Here is a 19,843-nt window from a genome sequence, read left to right on the forward strand (position 1 = left end):
ATATGAAGCAACCTCAGGGCTATGAGTCTGATAACGCTGAGCTTGTGTACAAGTTGAACAAGAGCTTGTATGGTCTGAAACAAGCTCCAAGACAGTGGTACAAGAAATTTGACGGATTCATGCATGAAATTGAGTTCGTGAGGAGTGAAGCTGATCATTGTTGTTACTTCAGGAAATTGAATGAAGGCTACATAATTTTACTGTTATATCTTGATGATATGCTGATTGCAGGGTCGAGTGCTCGAGAAGTGAGAAAACTGAAGAATTAGTTATCTGAGCGGTTTGCTATGAAAGATCTCGAAGAAGCTAAGCAGATTCTGGGCACGAGGATTGAAAGAGATAGGAAGGCTGGAAAGTTGTATCTCTCACAAGCTGAGTATATCAAGAAGGTCTTGATTAGATTCGGCATGCAAGATGCCAAACCAGCTACGGTTCCTTTTGGTAGCCATTTCAAGCTATCTAAACATGACTCACCCAAGAGCAGAGAAGAGCGAGTCCAGATGGAGAGAACTCTGTATGCCTCAGTAATCGGCAGCTTGATGTATGCAATGGTGTGCACAAGGCCGGATATTGCACATGCTGTGGGAGTTGTTAGTCGTTTCATGGGAGACCCTGGTAAGAAGCATTGGGAAGCAGTAAAGTGGATTTTGAGATACCTGAAGGGAACCACTGAACATGCCTTATGTTTTGAGGGCAAGGAAGTTATGTTGACATGATATGTGGATGCAGATTTGGCATCTAGTGACCTTAACAAGAGAAGAAGTACAACCGGATATGTCTTCACACTGGGTGGTACTGCTGTCTCTTGGGCTTCAAAGCTGCAGAAGCGGTGGCTTTGTCTACTGCAGAAGCTGAGTACGTTGCAGTGACTGAGGCTAGTAAGGAGATGGTATGGTTGCAGAATTTCTTGCATGAGTTGGGAAAGGAGCAGAAGGATCCTATTCTGTACAGCGACAGTCAGAGTGCCATTCATTTGGCGAAGAATCCCGCCTTTCACTCAAGGTCAAAGCACATAGAGTTGAAGTATCATTACATACGACATCTCTTGGACAGGAAGATATTGCAGTTGATGAAGATTCCAGGCACAGAGAATCCTGCAGACATGTTGACTAAGGTTGTAACCTTAGAGAAGCTGAAGCTTTGTATGGCTTCAGCTGACCTTGGTAATTAAGTTGAAGGCATGGCACTACCATCAGATGTCGGATTTAGTCTCCAGGTGGGAGATTGTTGGGCTTATGGAGACTAATATATATAGGCCCAACTGAACCGATGAGCCCAACTGCAGCGATCCAACTCGCTGCTGAGTTGGACGGGGGTACGAGGCGGTAGGGTTTCGGGATTATAAATGTAACCTCTTTCTCTGTAATCCGTATCTCATTTATTATAGTGAATTATCCTGACTTGGTAGTGCCCCCAGACGTAGTCATTCTAATCGAGTGGCGAACTGGGTAAACAATTCTTGTGTGCTTGTTTGTTTTTCGTTTTCGTAATTGCATTTATTCTTAACAGTATCACAATTTGGATTTCTTATTTTCTGGCTCATGGGTAAGCTTTCCATCACCAAAAGTGTAATAAAAGGTAACAAAGCTACTTATAGAGATATTGCACTCGCTGAATCCAATCACATTTACATGTGTCGATATGATCCTATTAGGAGTTTTATGTATTTTTTACCATTTATTTGATGATTAAATTGATGGAACTTCATACATGTCTTTACACCCTTTTGATTTTAAACCCTTCCAAACTGTCTGTGATAGAAAGGACACTGTCGTGTAGGCTTTTTTCTTGCTTAAGGTCTTGGGAAGTTCTAACCTTCTTTACCAGGGAGATAAGATCTATTCATGGGACAATGTCATGTTTACCACCATCACTCTTAAGTGGAGCTTAGTGTTTTTTTTTTGCTATCTGTGTGAATAAAGTGTTTTTTTCCCCAAAAAATCCTGTCAAACTATGATAACATTTCTCAGGTCCACTCCCACTGCACTAGTGATATTAGAGTATAAAAAGATGTCCTGTCTAGATTCTAGTCTAAACTTGTTAGAGATCCTTTTGTGGTCTTTTGACGACGAAGGGAAGTTAAGGCAAGAATGTTGTCCTTTGGCTGGATGCTTTGCAAAACAAAGAAAATAACTTGCTAGACAAAGAACTCTATGAATTTTCAAGTAAAAAGTACATTTTGAAGGGGAGTTGAGGTCTTTTATATATGAGTGAAAATTCTAGTACAAATAGGAAGAAAAGAATTTTATATCTAACAAGTGGTGAATACAGGATTGTTCGGTTGGAGCGACCGATTTTACACGTGGTGTGTAATTTTTTTTTTTGCTAAATCGGTGTGTAATAGAAAAAATTCGGATTTAGAGAGGGCCTAACAGATAAAAAAAATTGGAATTTTGGATTTAGAGAAGACCTATCAAGACCTGAGCTAATTTTGGAGTGCTAATTCAGCACCGACCTAAATTTTTTGGAAAAAATGGGGTCGGAACCACCATAACCTCAAATTTTTTATGGAGACAGGAGGGGCCGAAACTACTCGTGACCATAGTGGTTCCGACGGCCAGAGGGGCCTAGACCTCCAGGGTCCCCGTGTCTCCGCCCTTGTATCTAACTAGAAAAGGATCATGATAACTTCGAAATTCCTAGTTAATGTGTGCTATACGTATCATATTTAGTTCTCCATATGCAAATATCAATATAAAAGTGAAGAAAAAAAATTAAATACGATAAAAAAAGCATCATTAGGTTCCTGATCTCTCATTTTTGGTTCATTAAACCCTTGATCTTTTATTTGGATACATTAAGCTCCCGATCATTTATTTTTAGTCTCATTGAGCCATTGATGACCAAAAATAGTAATTTTGAACATAAAATTCGGTTATCAGACTGTTATTCATTATACATGAATTCAAAATTTATATTTTTTCACTGTTTGAAAGCAGTTTTGGATATGTAATGTGGTTATAGAAAAACTGTAAAACTCTTAATTCAAATTGTAAAATATATCTTTTTTAATAATTTCAAATACAAATGAAGTTAAAAAATGTATTTTAAACAGAATTAGATATTCACAACTTACTAATTTGCTCATCAATGGCTTAATGAGACCAAAAGTAAATGATCAGGGGTTTAATGTATCCAAATAAAAGATAAAAGACTTATTAATGAACAAAAAAATAAAAGATCAAAGACTTAATGAACCAAAAAATAAAAGAGGCCTAATAATACTTTTTGCCATTAAATATCAATAAAACTCATATGCAAAGCACACAAATTTGGTCTAGATTAGAACAAAAAAACCTAAAATTTAACCTCAAAATATAGGTGATATTATATAATGCTTTTCAGATTCTACTTCAATTTTAGTGTATTTGATACCTTTCTTTTTAATTAATTTTGACCTCAATATTTAATGTGTTGTTGCAGAATTGGAAAAAATAATCTTACCACGTATGGGCTAAAGAACCGCATACAAATGTTTTAAATTTTCTAATAAAGGTCAAATTTTAGGAAACATTAAAGTATAAGGACTAAATGTGCTAAAATTGAAATACATTAATTCAAGTATTAAAGTTCATGAATGTAATTTATTCTGTAGATGGAAATGTGTGTATATAGTAAACATTCTGAAAAGTAACATATGTAAAATCCAGATTATTAAATTTTTTCTGAAAAGTAACATAGATGGCAATGTGTATATATATAGCAATAAATCTGAAAAATAAGATATATGTATAATCCAAAAATAAATTTGGTAAATAAAGAAAAAACATACCTAAATCATATCAAGTTTGAGATATAATTTCCTTTGTAACAAATATATCTCATTACCATAGCTACAAATGTAACCATTTTTTATATCATATTACCTTAGCTACAAATTTAATCATGTAGTTATTATAAAAGGAAGAATAGATTTAGAATCCATTTAATCATTTACTAAATGGTGCAATTTTAAATCTATTAACGAAAAAATATTTTCCGTTTAATTTCATATTATAGTTACTTTCCAAGATTCTAACCACCTAATAAGCCTTGAAATTCTGCATTTTCGATTAATGAAAAAACTCATTTTCTGTTAATTAGATTTGAAATTGTACTGTCGGATAAACATTGAGCTTAAAATTGCACTATTTTTGTATATGAAAGCTAAATTCATTTTCCCCCAATAACTATAAAGCTAAACTTGTTGTTAGCGATATTTGCCGATTTCAATCTTGACGCGTGTGAATTTTGTGCAGGCGTGCCAGGAAAATTAATGCCCAATTAATTTTAACTTAATTTTATGATTTTTGAATGGTAATTATGCACTTAAACTTGACTTTTATGAAATGAAGCGACCGGACGAGAGATTTAAGGATTGAAAAATAACAACATTCTTGGATTCATAAAGCCCTGACAAATGAGAGCACGAAAGTTCACACGTGGAGAATCCTCTATGGAAGCTACCTAAATCGAATACGTGGACCAATAGAATAGCTGTCATAGATCCCAAAAGCATGCTCCTAGTTCCCATCAAATGCGGAACATTATTAAAAGGAGTCCGGAGCCAATGATGGATTACCACGTGTAAAAGTACATAACTTGTTGTTCAGGTACACAATTGTCTATAAATAACTTTGCAATCAGAAGCTCAAGTACGTCATTCTTCATACATAGTCTTCTAATCATTTGCGTATTTGATTTGTTTATTTTTGTCTCTTGTCTTGGGATTTTAGTTTGTTCCATCCGACTCTTGAAAAACTTTTCTGTTTATTCAGTTAGGTCCCTAGTTCCTTCTTGTCCTATAATTTAATTGTATGGTTATTCTATTCATCTTTAATCCTTTATTTTAAATTGATGTAATTATAGAAGAGTGTTGTTTTGGTGCGGAGTGATGACCTAGAGGGAAGCTCGGATGTACCTATAATTCCATTTATCTATTTTAATTCTCTTTGTGCACTTTGTTGACTTGATTGACAATTTCCATTATGTTTGTCGGTAGTGCTCATAATATCAAGTAAGAAGCTGATGGGTTCACCATACGTTATTGGGGTGCCTAACGTTCTTTCCCGCGAGGATATTAGTGTGTACAAAATTTCTCAAACTTGTTACTTCCTGAAAGGAATCTTGTTAGCATTTTCTATATATAATTTGGGTGGCGAATTTATTTTCCGATGTCGTTCCTGTCGAAACAATCGTGATCCCAATTGAACCTGAACCCAAAACAGTAGCTATACTATTCTCCCTTTTAATGTTACCAATGAGTTCCATTGGGTATTATTAGGTATACCACCATCCCCAACTCAACCTCCCTCTAATACTAATACTGCCTCTATTTCAAATCCCATTTTTTCATTTTCCAAATCTACCCTTTCATTTCTCACTAATCCCACACATCTCCCGTTTGAGTTTATTCTTTTCACTTTTCCTTTACTTCCAAATGTACTCTCTTACCCACCATAAATCTGAATTTTTTTTTTTTTTGTCTCTTTGTAATTTATTATCTCAGATTCTATTGTTATCTCAGTTTTTTGTACTCATTCTTCTTTTAGGGATAAAATCAAAATTGACCCTAATATTTTTAAAGAAGTGCAAATTTGATCATATCTTATAAAATGATATAAATTTAATCTTAATTTTTTCATGAAAGATCAATTTTACCCTTACGTTACCCAAACTTTGAAAAAATTGGATTAACTATTATTTAACTATCACATCGGGCCTTCCAAACATCAATTATGTCTAAAATATTTATTACGTTACTATCACAGTTATAAAATAAAACATGCTAAAATACCAACAAAGGTCTTCCATATATACAAGATAATCACAGTTTCTTTTTTGTCAAAGTGTTTAAAATGTTTATTGTGAATAAAATTTTTTGTACGAATTTGATTCGGTTTATGATAAACTTGTTTGAAAGGTCTGATACGACAATCAAACTAGTCTGTTCAAATTTTCTATTAGATATGGTAAAATTGATCATGCTTAGAAGCGGCATAGATAAATTTATACCATTTCATACGTTAGGACCAAATTTGCACTTCTCTAAAAACATTACGATGTTGGATACCGGTCTTATAACATTGCCTAATTAAATTTACAACCGAAGATCGTTTGAGTAATAATTTTTAAGTAACGGTTTAAACGTATTGCGATTAATATAATACAATCAATACTAATAATAAAAATTAATATAAAAAATGAAGTAATCATGTATAAAAAAAAATAAATTTAGGGAAATTCCTAAAGAGGGCGGGGGTAGAAGTGGATATATTAGAATTTAAGGGACAAAATTGAGAGTTTTTATATTCCCTTAGCAATCTCCACAATACATCAAGACTTGATATCTTCACCAAAGCTTTATCCAGCTTTGGTTTCCAAACTTGGTGAGCTTACTATATGTATTTCAGCTTGAGGAGAGTTAAAATAAGGATATAATTAGGATATAATAGGTGATAATTTGGTAATTAGTATTAAGAATAAGGATATAAAAGAAATTTAGTACTTTATAGCTATTGTATATATACAGGAGTCAATTAGTATGTTTTAGGTCTTTTTCTCTCTTTTCCTAATTCCTTTTCTCTCTGATCTCTGAGGTTCTTCTTCTGTAATATCAGAATCCAATTCTTCTTGTTCTTCAATCTTTCATCTTTCATCTTGTTATTAAATTTTGAAAAAAATGGGAAGAACAAAGATTGAGTTGAAGAGGATTGATAATACAACATACAGACATATCACTTTCTCCAAAAGAAAAAGTGGTCTTGTAAAAAAAGCTTATGAAATTTCAACTCTGTGTGATATTGAAATTGCACTGATCATTTTTTCTCCTGCCGGAAAGCTTTTCCTGTTTGATGGAAACAAAAGGTATTAAAACCATTTCATTTCATGGCTGTCTGTGTTTTTGTTCTTGCAAAAGGTATTAAATAGCTCGTTTCATGTTTGGGTGATTACAGGGTGGAAGACACATTGAAACACTTCATTGATCTTCCAGCATCAAGACGTGGAAGGTATATATGAAATCCAATTCTGACCATCTGAATATTCTAATTCTACTACTTCTGTCTTCATGAATTTCAATAGATCTGGTTTTCAAACAAATGTATTTTGAATAGATCTGGTGAAATCCATGTTTGAACACCCATCAGATTATATCCTTCCATCAGATCAGGATATACCAGTTGAATGTTTTGAAAATGCTTTAATTTTCTATTAGACTTTGTTAATTTGCCTAAGTTATGTCTGAAAAGCCCCAAAATAAGAAGCTCAGGACTTTCTTATGTTTGTGTGTTTCACTTTTATATTCTAAAAGTATACTCTTCTGGGCTCACAAAGTATTTGGCTATATGCTCAAAATCGCTTTGATTTTCAAAATTCTAATTCTTTCTGCAAAATTGGAGTCTGATTTTATTTTTTTATTTTCAAACAGCTACTGACACTTGAATGTTTTGAAAATGATTTAACAAACAGCTATATGTTATGTCTAAAAAGCCCCAAATTAAGAAGCTCTTTTGGGTTCAGAAACTATATGGCCTGGATGCTCAAAATCGATTTGATTTTCAAAATTCTAATTCTACTTCTTTCTGCAAAATTGGAGTCTGAATTTTTTTGTTTTTCTTTTAGTTAATGGACTCTCAAGTTGAAAAAAATTCATTTCTTGTTTTTTTTTTGGTTCTCTGGATTTTTTTAGTTCTCTTTTGAGATTTGAGAATGGTTATCTGTATATGACTTCGTAATGTTTACTCTATTTTATTGCTTGATTTGTCTATTAACTCATTATCTGATTTTTCTTTTTTGCTTCCGAAATGATTGTTTTGTTTTATGTCTAGTTCTCTTGAAGGAAGAAAAATGAGGTTATTAGGGATGTAAAAATTATTATTTAGTGTCTTAGCTCACCTTGAACTACATTGTTAGTAATTTGAGTCAAGAGCATGTGTTGTTTTTTAAGTTACCTCTAAATGTTGTTTTTGTAGTTTTTAGGTTGAATTTGAGTTATTTTCACTTAATTTCTTGTAATCATTTTTTGAGTCATGTTTAGTCAACTTTCATTAGGATTTTCAGTTTTTACAATTTTAATGTTTTATTTTCTTTTGATTTCTGTGTTTAAATTAGGTTTAGATGTTTATTAATTAATTAGTTATGATTATAAAGTCAATTAGTTAAATTTTGTTTTTAATTATTTGAAATTATGGTTAAAGATTTAAAATATCTATGGTTATTAATTTAAAATTAGCAGGATGCTAGATATTTCATAGATTTATGATTGAAGAAGGATTTGAGGAAAATTCCATTTATATATTACTAATCAAATAATTTGATGTCTTTCTATTTTTTTCTACTTCATGTCTCAAACTTCATCTTTTACAAAAGGGTGGAAAATGTTGAGGTAATTATGCTAATTTTACTTTATTAATACTATATATTAATTTCAAAGTTAATCAGTTATGTAACTTTTTTTTTTTTATTAATATGTAATTTTCTTCAGTTGATTAGGAGGATGATAGATCATTTAACCCTTGAGACAAATATTCATCGTCCACTGATGTTGCCATCTGGGTTTGTTTCTCTGCTCTAATTTATTTGTTTATCTATAGATTAATGAGTAAACTAATAACATACATATTTTTTAATACAAAATTGTTAAAATGTTTACTTTCTTTTTTATTATGATATTAACAACAGGACAAGTGTGGAAAATCAATTGAAGGTATTATTACATCAATGATATTTTTCACAATATTTTGTGAGAGCAAATTTACTGATCGGTAATTTTTATTTTGGATTCCAGGATGTTCAAAATGAAATGGTATTGTGTAATTCTGAATTGGAAGATGTTGAAAAACAAATAAGGTTTGAAATTATTAACCTCGAATTTCCTTTTGATACAACCATCTATAAAAAAAAAAGAAAAAAAATATTAAAATTAGTGCATATGTAAGTAATTGATAATAAAAGTAAAAAAAATGAATGAATTTAATATAATATAATAACAAAATCCATTAATTTGTTTCTATAAAAAATGCATATCTTGAATATGAATTATTTGATTAATTTTATTTCAGCAATTTTATAAAAAGTTTAAGCAGCTTCAAAACACCGAATGAGGTTGAGAATTATGAACGTGTGTTGGAAGAGACCTTGAAACATGTCCAACGCCGCAAGGTAAGAATTCCTTTTCTATCATTTTCATTTTATTTAATTGTATAATAATAATAATTATTATTATAATAAAAAAATATGTACATAAGACTTAAAATACTAGTTGCTTTTGATTTTGCAGCGAATGTTAGAATCAGTTCATTCCATTCCACCAGCTCGACAGGTAAGAAAAAAAAAAGATCTTACAATCTATAAAACCAAATTGAAATGGAAATTTTAATCAAAAACTCTTTTATAAATTATATGTGTTTTCAACAATTTAATAATTTTTAATATTGATATATGTGTATGATGTAATTGTAGGAAACATTTAATCCCCACAACATGAAGATGAATATGAATCTGAATTTGAATATGAACATGAATATGAATCCTGGTGGATTTATGATGGGAAGTCTAAGCTATAATCCAAACATGACTCTACACCCACAAATCGACTTTCTAGGAGCGAGCGGATCCAGATTTCAACCGTTAGGACCTAACAGATCTATATTTCAACCTGGACCCAACGAATCTGGATTTCAACCTGGACCTAGTAGATTCCAGTTTCAACCCTTAAGCCGATCCCGATTTCAACTTGGAGGACCGAGCAGATCTGGATTTCAACCCGGACCCAGCGGATCCAGATTTCAACATGGAGGACCCGGTGGATCCGGGTTTCAACCATTCAGGTAATTACTTTTTATATTTATCCTCAATTTTATAACATTGCTATATATTTATATGTATGTATGCATGTATGTATGTCTGAAGCTTATTGAACATTTACATGCCCTAGGGTTTGGGAAGAAATTCTAAAAAATAAGATAAGAAATAAAATATTATTATATATATAATAGAATATACAAAAGTATAGTAATTATACGAAATTAGATAGTAACTGTCTTTAATACATATACTATAAGTTTAAAAAAGAGGAAGTAATATGAAAAATATAAGTAGAAATTAATTATGTTTGTAATCTTGTATTTTGTAGAAAATCTTTATTTTTGTCGTAACAAGACAAATTTTTTGTAATACGACACTGACTTCATGAATCTCCATTTTCTCTTATTATATCATTATTGTTTTGTTTAGTAGAAACTCTTTATTTTTGTTGTTTGCTTGTTAATAACCGGACACCTTTTTTCTTCCAATGTGATACATCTTTAATCGAATCTCTATTTCCGCTTATCATTAATTGTGACTAAATGTAAATTCATTAAGGGTCCGTTTGTTTTACCTACTATTTGTTGTTGCCGTTTACTGTTACGGTTTGCTATTGGAAAAAACTGTTTTTCTAAAAAACAGAGATTCTCTGCTTTTGTAAAAAGCTGTTTTTCGAGTGTAAAAGACAAACATGAGACCACTAACCAAACACCTAATGCTGCAACGTGATGAATGCAGCAATCAAGCAAATGCATTTTCCGGATTAATGCAGCCACCATCATCATCGTCAACAATGTATCATGGATATAACAATTTCCCTCCTCAAAGTATTGAGCCATATCATGATCATCAGTTTGACCAATTTGTGAATGATGGATACGATCATCCTCAGCCTCAGTTACTCCAATTTCTCAATGACAACTTTCTTCCAAGAATCAATGAAAATGAGGTATAAATTTTCATTATTACATACTAATTAATTCATTAAGAATGTGTAATTAATAATTAGTAAGTAACGCTTCTTTTGTTTGTTATGTTTAGGGCACATCTCAGCAAAACGAGCAAGACGATTGGGGCACTATGAATCCAACAATGGGGTATTACAATGGTGGCTCAAATCCTAGAGGCCATGACAACCCTTTTCCATTTTGATTCTTTAAGGATTGCCTAGTTGAATAAAAAAAACTTTACCCATATGACATTTTGTTTTTTTATATCTGAGTTTGTTTGAACACCTTTTAGTATGATTTTTTCTTCTATTAATTAACTGGGATTTGAGAGTCAGCAGAACCTCCCCGCCCCTCGGCGCCTACATTTATGTCATTGTACTTGTAAAACATGGAAGAAGATAGACCATGTTACTAAGCAGTTTTTAGAAACTCAATCAAAATAAAGAATAGGAAGAGTTACACCTTTATGATATTCACAATTAGATAAACTACACAACCTAAAATATAAACCATATAGTAACATAATATCAACACCCCAGCAATCTTTGGAATATCAATGAAGGCATGATTAGTGACCAAGGATTTTGCAACACCCCAACACACACCCTCGTAGAAGACTCCGCAGTCATAAATGTAGGCCTCATGTTTTCTTCATCGGAAGTCATTCGTATCGAGAGAAAAAGGGATGCATCACTTCATGGTTCGAGATTTTGAGTTCCAGATAAGGTAATGCTAGACGTTTAAAGTAGTTTCATGGAAATAGGATTTGAAGAGGTGAAGTTCAAATGTTTGAAGGGTGGAAGAGCAATGGTTTGGTATGGACAATAATTTTGTGCTCTAAAGCATTAATGAGGAGGTTTAGGTATTCAATTCCTCCACAACTTAGCAAATTCTCAAGGATGCTTTCTGTAACCGTCCGATCTGGAGTGGGTGGGGTCGGGTAGATGGCTTGAGGAAGGAGCGGCTTTAAGAAATGACGATGGGGACAGGAATGAACTGAATCCCACGTCAGAAATGGAGAGAGATTGATTGGGCTTATTAGCAAGGTGGACGTCCAATACATGTAGAGGCGTTTTAAATTCGTGCAAAGTGTTGGATTTCGGGCAAAGCGGACAATATCTACATAGTATTGAGGATGTTATAATTATTATCAGAGCAGACTCTCCACATACGATGTGTGGTTCGGAGACGAACCAGGCGAAAGTTGGTGGGCATGTAACAAGCGGGGGCCAGAGTGGGTGGTGCTAGGGCAGAAGGCCTGAGCAAGGAGTAGCCTTAAGTGATGACGATGAGGCTAGAAATGAACTCAATCCCACATCGGAAATGGAGAGAGAATGACTGAGGCTTATTAGTAAGGTGGACATCCAATACATGTAGACGCGTTTTAAAGCCGTACGGCCAACGTGTTGGATTTGGACAAAAGCGGACAATATCTAGGTAACTCTCTTACTAAGTTTGCATTTTCTTTTTCAATTTATTTGTACATTCCAATGTCAAGAGAAACATCACTAGAGTCATTTTTCATAAGCATCATATGCAATGAGGCATAAAGTTAAGCTTCTAGTAAATAATCCTAGCTATTAATATCAGATTCGAATACAATGTATAAAAATGAACAAATTAATTGAAATAAATAAAAAAGACTCAAAACAAGTGATTTAACTAGTAAATAATTGTTTTAGAGTTAATTTAAATCAATTTAGAATCAAATATATACGGAAAATATATTTGAATAATAAAAATCAAAACTGAAAAATAAAATAGGAAAATGAATGAACAATCAATATTTGACGGTGTAATTGTTACCAAAAAAAATATTTTACGGTGTAAATAAATAAATAATAGCTAGGATATTTCCTTATAAACCTTTACTAAGATTGTTAGATTTTTGGAAAATCAAGAACAATAGAACACATCCTAATAGACTCTGAAAACTGGAATTTATTCAGAGTGCTTCGATAAAGTGTCGCTAATTTTCAGTTTAAAAATTGTACTCCTCAAGCTTTGTAAGTGGCTGCTATTTGTATACTTAAATTAGGCTTAAATTAGGGCTAAGGGTCAGCTTTGAGAAAAGGAATAAAATACAGGGGTTAAAAAGACAATTTCCATCTAATTATGAAACCTAATGTACAAGCAGTAAAGTAGAAAGCAAACCCAAGCGCCAACACGCGTCTAAGGCTTGCCATCCATGCACCAAAAATAATCAAACTTGACTTTGTGTGCAGTGTGTGCACTGCATGTGCCGACTTTTTCGACCTCTGATTTCGACGATTTTTTTTCCATTGGACTCGTCTCATCAATTGGTGCAGAATAAAGAACAAATTATATGTGTTTTATAATAATGTCTGAAATGACTCAGCTTGGTTGCGAACGTTGCGAGTAAAATTTCTGTTGGCTGCCAACTTTAGCAGTGAAATTGGATCATTTTAGATGTTGGACGTAAAATTACTTCTGACCGTAGATATTATGAGTATTTTTTTTGCACCTTATCCCTTATTATGAGTATTTTTTTTACACCTTATCCCTTCTTTTTAATTAAAATTGTCCTCTATATTAAATGTATTGTTACAGAAATGAAAAAATTAATTTTTTTTATTATTGAAAGTAATTAACACTTACTACTTACTGTAAGAAAAAGAATTAGAGTAGCAGAAAACAAATCGCAAATTGAACAGGAAACGAACTGTGCCGTGGTGGAGGCCACTGTCTTGAAAGAGATTTCGACAGACCGAGGTGCAATCTGAAATTCCGGTCACTCTCCAAGGTTAACACAGAAGTTGGAAAACTTCTGTATTTATAAGCTTAAGAAATAAGAACGTTAGAACGTTCATATACACGTTAGAACGTGGAGGAAGAACAGGAGAAAAATAAGGTTCCGTTTTTTTGACTAAATAAACTGTTGAGAAAAATTCAAAGGAGTGAAACAGATAAAAGTAAAAATAAAATTCGGGTCCTGTCATGTCGGGACGGGCGGGCGTCATGCGAACGAGCGAGCGCGCACGTGTGGTATATTTGCTAAAACCCACTTAACACAATTTAAAGGCTTATAAAGCCCAAATCTATATATACCCACTAAAATATTTGTAAGTTTCCCATGTGGGATAGGAAAAGTGCTCTTGAGAGCAAAGTCCCTAAAGACAAATATACCCCCACAATTCAAAGCCATTTTCTTCAACAACAAAGCCATTTTTTCTAACACTTACTGCATCAGTCGTGCTTAAGTTAGGAGAGTTTAGTTTTATTAGCCCACCTCGTATTGCTTATATTTTGCTTTTTCTTTTTTATTTGTGTGTGTTTCTTATATTTCGTATACAGAACTTCAAAACTGAAGAAAAAAGAATATATCAAATATAAATAAAACCATATGCAGAACACACAAATTTATCCAGATTAGGGCAAAAAAGTAAATGATATAGAGTGAAATCGTCTGAGAGTTTTAATCGTAAACTCACAAAGAATACAGGATAAACCCAAACAAGGAAGTTCCTTGGCTCCAATGGAGGCTATGATATTAAATTCATTCAAAGTTGTAGAACATTACAAAAGAAAGAGCTTAAATACCCCAACAAAATAATAGGGAAAAGACCCCAAGGCCCTCAAGTAGGGTTTCTAACATAACACTCTTCATAGGGGCAAGTTAGGGAAAGAAATAACCAATGGCAATTCAGCAATTAAGTGAGAGTGGCAAAACAGTAAATAGGGGTAGGACAGAAATGGTCCCCAACACAAGAACTTGGTGAGGAAATATCCTCCAGGCAGGACACGCTCCGCGTGGACCTTGCTACGCACTAATTTTGATTTGACAAAATTGTTTAAGTATAATTTAAAATACATATTCTAAACACACTAAGTTTAAATGCTTTGATTTATTCTACTAATGTGTTTGTTCAATGTTGAGTTAAAACTGTTATAAGACATAAGGATAAAAAGGCCCAAGCCCAATACGGAAGTCAAGGCCCAAGTCAAACAACTCAGTACACTCGGCCCGCGTATGTCAAGACGTTGCCGTTTTGAACAAAACGCAACTCAGCAAACGGAAGGATCTAGAAGACCTTCGGGAACAACTTCAAGATGAAGCTGCTGAGTAGTCTCGACAAAGCGTACAAGACAGCAGCTGGCAAAGGAAAACTTCAAGACAAAGTATTTCCTCTTTGAGCAAAGTTCAGACGACACAGTATGCTGTCCAGTTGACTTTACCATAAAAGGAGAGACAGTCTGCTGAGCTGACCGAGGACAGAAGATACACGATTGTGATTGGCCGAGAGCTCTGAGCATGTCAGGATGACAACGACATATAGCCGTTTCCCTCCAACGGTTATTTCGAAATTCAAAATGACCGATGCCCAGATGTCTCTATAAATAGTGCCATCACAAGCTTCATTCTACACAGAACTTGATCAAGCCATTACACTGACCAAATCTCTACAAGTTTTGCAAGCAAGAAGCAAAGCAAAAATTCTTACACTACATTTCTCATATCTGTGTAAAAGTCTAGAGTGATTGTAAATCGTCTAAAGTGTCTTAGCACATCTTTGTATTAGGACAAAACACTTATCATTTCTAGAGATAGAAAGGAGAGGCTGAGTACTCGGTTTTAAGTACTCAGCGGAGAGATTAGGATTGAGTAGAAGTATAGAGGAAGGTACTCTTGTCATACTCAATTGCTGATATTGTAGAAGGTTTGAGGCTCTACCTTTAAAGAGCTCAGTAGAGTATTTGAAATCTCGGAACGTGTTCCGGGGACAGGACGTAGGCTTAGAAGAAGCCGAACCTGGATAAATCTGCTGAGTGAAGTATTTCTTACCTTAACTCCTTATTTATATTGCTTGCTTTAAATAATCAAAACTGACCAAGTAAAGAGGTCAAGTTGAGTTGTGCGCGTTGAACGTCTGAGCTCAGGAATAGACTCTAAGTGCTATTTCCTGACTCAAGCTAAGAAACTGACCTAGTCACCTGTTGACTAAGCCAGTATCTTATTGTTTACTCAGCGCCGTTGTTCAAATCTTTTTCTTTAGAAAAAGAAGTCTGCCTAAATTGAAAAAAAAAGTTTAAATAGTTCCTAACCCCCCCTGGAACTATACTTGCAAATAAACAAGGGACCAACAAGTGGTATCAGAGCTTAAAAGCTCACTTTAAAAGGTCTAACAACCTTGAGCTGATCCCTACCATGGGCGAAAACAGCACTCGGTTTCTCCCTGGAAACCAAACAACTCAAATACTGCCTGAGGGGCTGTCCATTACTAGGCCTCCCCTATTCTTCGGGTCAAACTATACCTTCTGGAAAAATAGGATGAAAAACTTCATTCAGGCTACAAACATGAGTGCCTGGCTATCCATAGTCCAAGGCCCGTTTGTACCTGTCGAGGTTGTGGCTGGCCAAACAGTTATAAAAGCTGAGGCCAAATGGACAGAGGATGATCTCAAGAAGCTTCAAAACCATGCTTCGGCTATCAATATGCTTCACTGTGCGCTCGATGCTGCAGAATATAACAAAATCTCAGGTTGCGAGTCAGCACAAGAGATCTGGAAAAAGCTGGAAGTCACCTACGAGGGAACAAACAAAGTAAAAGAATCCAAGGTGAATCAGCAGATAAGACTGTACGAGCTGTTCGAGATGAACAATGATGAGGGCATTTCAGACATGAACGCAAGGTTCACCAACATCATAAATGAGCTCAAGAGACTTGGGAAAATCTTCACTGAGGAAGAACAAGTCAAAAAGATACTCAGGAGTCTTCCGAAGGACTGGCAAGCAAAGAAGACAGCAGTTGAGGAAGCTCAGGATTTAACCACCTACAAATATGACGAACTCATCGGTTCATTGCTGACCCATGAGATATCCATGAAAAACTTTGAGGTGAAGGAAAAATCTGATGACAAGAAGCAGAAGTCACTTGTCATGAAAGCTGACTCCACTGATGGGAGTTCAACTGATGATGAGGAGATGGCTATGTTCACAAGGAAGATGAAAAGGCTATTCAAGAAGAGTGACAAATACTCTAAAAAGCCTTACAGAAAGTTTGATAAGTATAAGGCTGACTCAAGTGACAGCAAATACAGAAAGGACTGCTCAAAGCCCATTACATGCTTTGAGTGCCATCAAACTGGCCACATTAAGTCAAACTGCCCCACGCTGAGGAAAGACAAGAAAAGTGGGAAGAAAGTAATGGTGGCTACTTGGAGCGACAGCGACGAGTCTTCATCCACAGAAACTGAGGCCACCGAGTCAGCGAAGATATGCTTCATGGCTGACGAACTTGCTGAGCCATGCGTCTCTGAGCATGCTGACCCATCCATCGCATCAGATGATGAGGAACAATCAAATGAGGTAATTTCTCTTCCCCAGCTCAGAAACGATATGGTTAATGCCCTGAGTGATCTCTATACACTTGTCAAGAAGTGTAATAAGAAAGTTAGAGCACTCAGCAGGCGCTGTGACGAAGTGGAAGAGGTCAAACTGAGTGACCTCATATACCTTCTTCAGGACAATTCGACTGTGCATGATAACATGAAGTTCATGCATGAGTATGTCTCTGAAGTCCAGACAGTTTCAAAGAAACTGAGGAAGGACCTCACAACCATCCAAAACCAACTAAAGGTTCCAAATAAAAATAACATTCCTCTGAGAACTCAGTACCAAGGTACTCGGCAGAGATGGAATCCCCAGCGAAAAGTCCAGTGTGACTTTTGTGGGAAGTTAGGACACACCACTAAGGTGTGCTGGCACGCTCAGCACTGGGGTGCTGACAAGTCAGTAAAAAATCCTAAACAGAAGGTCAGTTGTGACTTCTGTGGAAAGAATGGCCATACTGTCCATGTATGCCGCCATAAAATAAAGTATGATGCTATACCTGTTCCACCTAACAAGTCAGGACCCAAAAAGAATTGGGTACCTAAAAGTAACTAGTTACAATGCAGGTAAGCCTGAGATGTGCCGAGAAGTCAAAGATGTGGTATATTGACAGCGCATGCTCAAGGCATATGACGGGTGATGAAACTCAGTTCATCACGTTTGAACGTAAACGAGGAGGGAGCGTAAGTTTTGGAGACAACAAGAAGGGTAAGATAGTAGGCTCAGGAACCATCGGAGGTAATCCTACTATTGAATCTGTCTCCCTAGTCAGCGGACTCAAATATAACTTACTCAGCGTAGCTCAGCTATGTGACAATGGGAGAAAAGTTATATTTGATGCTACTGGATGTAAAATATACGAGGGTAAAACAAATGAGTTAATTTTAACTGCCCCTCGGATAGATAATGTCTTTATGCTAGACTTAGAGAAAAAGTTTTCAAAAACTATGTGCTTAGTAACAAAGGAAGAAAATTCCTGGCTATGGCACAGGAGACTTGGTCATGTAAGCATGGACCTCCTGGCCAAACTAGCAAGAAAGCAATTGGTTGAGGGACTGCCCGAACTTTAATTTCAAAAAGATCAATTATGCCACGATTGCCAAGCTGGAAAACAAACCAAACAATCTTTTCACAGTAAAAACATTGTCTCAACTAAACGTCCGTTAGAGTTACTACACTTGGATCTCTTTGGTCCAGTCCAACCGCTGAGTCTGGGTGGAAGAAGATTTTCCTTGGTCATTGTAGATGACTTCTCTCGGTATACGTGGGTCATCTTGCTGACCAGCAAGGATGAGACTTTTGAGACATTTTCAAATTTGGTTAGAAAAATTGAAAATGAAAAAGACCTAAAATTAGCTCATATCCGTAGTGATAACGGTGGAGAGTTCAAAAACCAAAAGTTTGTTGAATTCTGTGAAGCCAGCGGCATTGACCACAATTTTCTGCTCCTAGAACACCTCAGCAAAATGGGGTTGTAGAAAGGACGAACAGAACTCTGGTTGAAATAGCCAGGACAATGCTGGATGAGCATAGGCTTCCAAAGTATTTTTGGGGAGAGGCTGTTAACACAGCATGCTACATTCTTAATAAGGCTCTAGTTAGACCTATACTCAAGAAAACCCCCTATGAACTTTGGAAAGGACGAAAGCCCAATATTGGATACTTTCGTGCCTTTGGCTGTAGATGTTTCATTTTAAATACCAAAGATAGCTTAGCAAAGTTTGATTCAAAAGCTGATGAGGCTATCTTTTTGGGCTACTCAACAAACAGCAAAGCATACAGAGTTTTTAATAAGCGAACTCAAGTTTTAGAAGAGTCAATACATGTAGAGTTCGATGAAACTGACCCTGCAGGTAGATACCAGCCGCTGATCGAAGATGATCCAAACTCAATAACCATCGCTGACCAAGAACCAGCTACTGAGTCATTCAAGAAAAGGCTGACCAAGAGTAAGAGTGAACCTAAGATTACCTTTACTGACCCATCTACTTCTGCAGAGATTGTTGAAACAGGAACATCACAAGACATAAATCTACCTAAAGAAATAAGGATTCCAAGAGGGCACTCCGAAAGTGCAATCCTTGATTCTGCTGGGAATACCCTGATGACGAGGAATCAACTCAGGAAGTACCTCAGCAATGTTGCTTTCGTCTCAGTACAAGAACCGAAGAATTTCACTGAAGCTGAGTACGATGAATTCTGGATGAAAGCAATGCGAGAGGAGCTCGATCAATTTCGAAGAAACAATGTATGGGAGTTAGTGCCTCATCCAAAGAGTCAAAAGACCATCGGAACAAGATGGGTCTTCAGGAACAAGATGGACGAACAAGGAAACGTAGTCAGGAACAAAGCAAGGCTTGTAGCTCAGGGCTACAGTCAGCAAGAACGTATAGACTACGGTGAGACCTTTGCCCCAGTGGCAAGGCTAGAGGCAATTAGAATATTATGTGCATATGCATCTTACATGAATTTTAAATTATTCCAAATGGATGTCAAAAGTGCATTTCTTAATGGAGTTATAAACGAGGAGGTTTATGTAAATCAACCTCTAGGTTTTGAGGACCCTAAGTTCCCAAACCATGTTTACAAACTCAAAAAGGCTCTGTACGGCCTCAAGCAAGCACCACGTGCTTGGTATGAGAGGCTGACCAGTTTCCTGCTGACTAGAAATTACGTCAGGGGTAAAGCTGATACAACCTTATTCATTAAGAAAAAGGGTAAAGATACCCTGCTGGCCCAAATTTATGTTGATGAT

General features: G+C 35.2%; 1 protein-coding gene across 1 annotated transcript; it reads left to right on the forward strand.

Moving 5' to 3' along the window:
- The first annotated feature begins 6,531 nt into the window (after nt 1-6,531).
- Nucleotides 6,532-11,161, forward strand: LOC136230261 (MADS-box transcription factor 18-like). The gene is made up of 11 exons (XM_066019282.1): nt 6,532-6,846; nt 6,936-6,989; nt 8,350-8,365; nt 8,465-8,535; nt 8,662-8,686; nt 8,768-8,829; nt 9,042-9,141; nt 9,260-9,301; nt 9,442-9,809; nt 10,525-10,735; nt 10,828-11,161. Exons 1-11 carry the CDS (start codon nt 6,662-6,664, stop codon nt 10,936-10,938), a joined length of 1,245 nt encoding a protein of 414 aa, XP_065875354.1. The 5' UTR covers nt 6,532-6,661; the 3' UTR covers nt 10,939-11,161.
- The last annotated feature ends 8,682 nt before the right edge of the window (nt 11,162-19,843 follow it).

This window comes from Euphorbia lathyris, chromosome 5, assembly GCF_963576675.1.
Source record: "Euphorbia lathyris chromosome 5, ddEupLath1.1, whole genome shotgun sequence".
In the NCBI taxonomy this organism is placed as follows: Eukaryota; Viridiplantae; Streptophyta; class Magnoliopsida; order Malpighiales; family Euphorbiaceae; genus Euphorbia; species Euphorbia lathyris.

What these genes read in the sequence shown, in the direction of transcription:
- LOC136230261 (XM_066019282.1), top strand. Translation starts at nt 6,662, where the DNA reads ATGGGAAGAACAAAGATTGAGTTGAAGAGGATTGATAATACAACATAC. An exon ending in AACATGTCCAACGCCGCAAG is followed by an intron (nt 9,142 to 9,259) that starts GTAAGAATTCCT and finishes TTGATTTTGCAG; the next exon opens with CGAATGTTAGAATCAGTTCA. An exon ending in CCATTCCACCAGCTCGACAG is followed by an intron (nt 9,302 to 9,441) that starts GTAAGAAAAAAA and finishes ATGTAATTGTAG; the next exon opens with GAAACATTTAATCCCCACAA.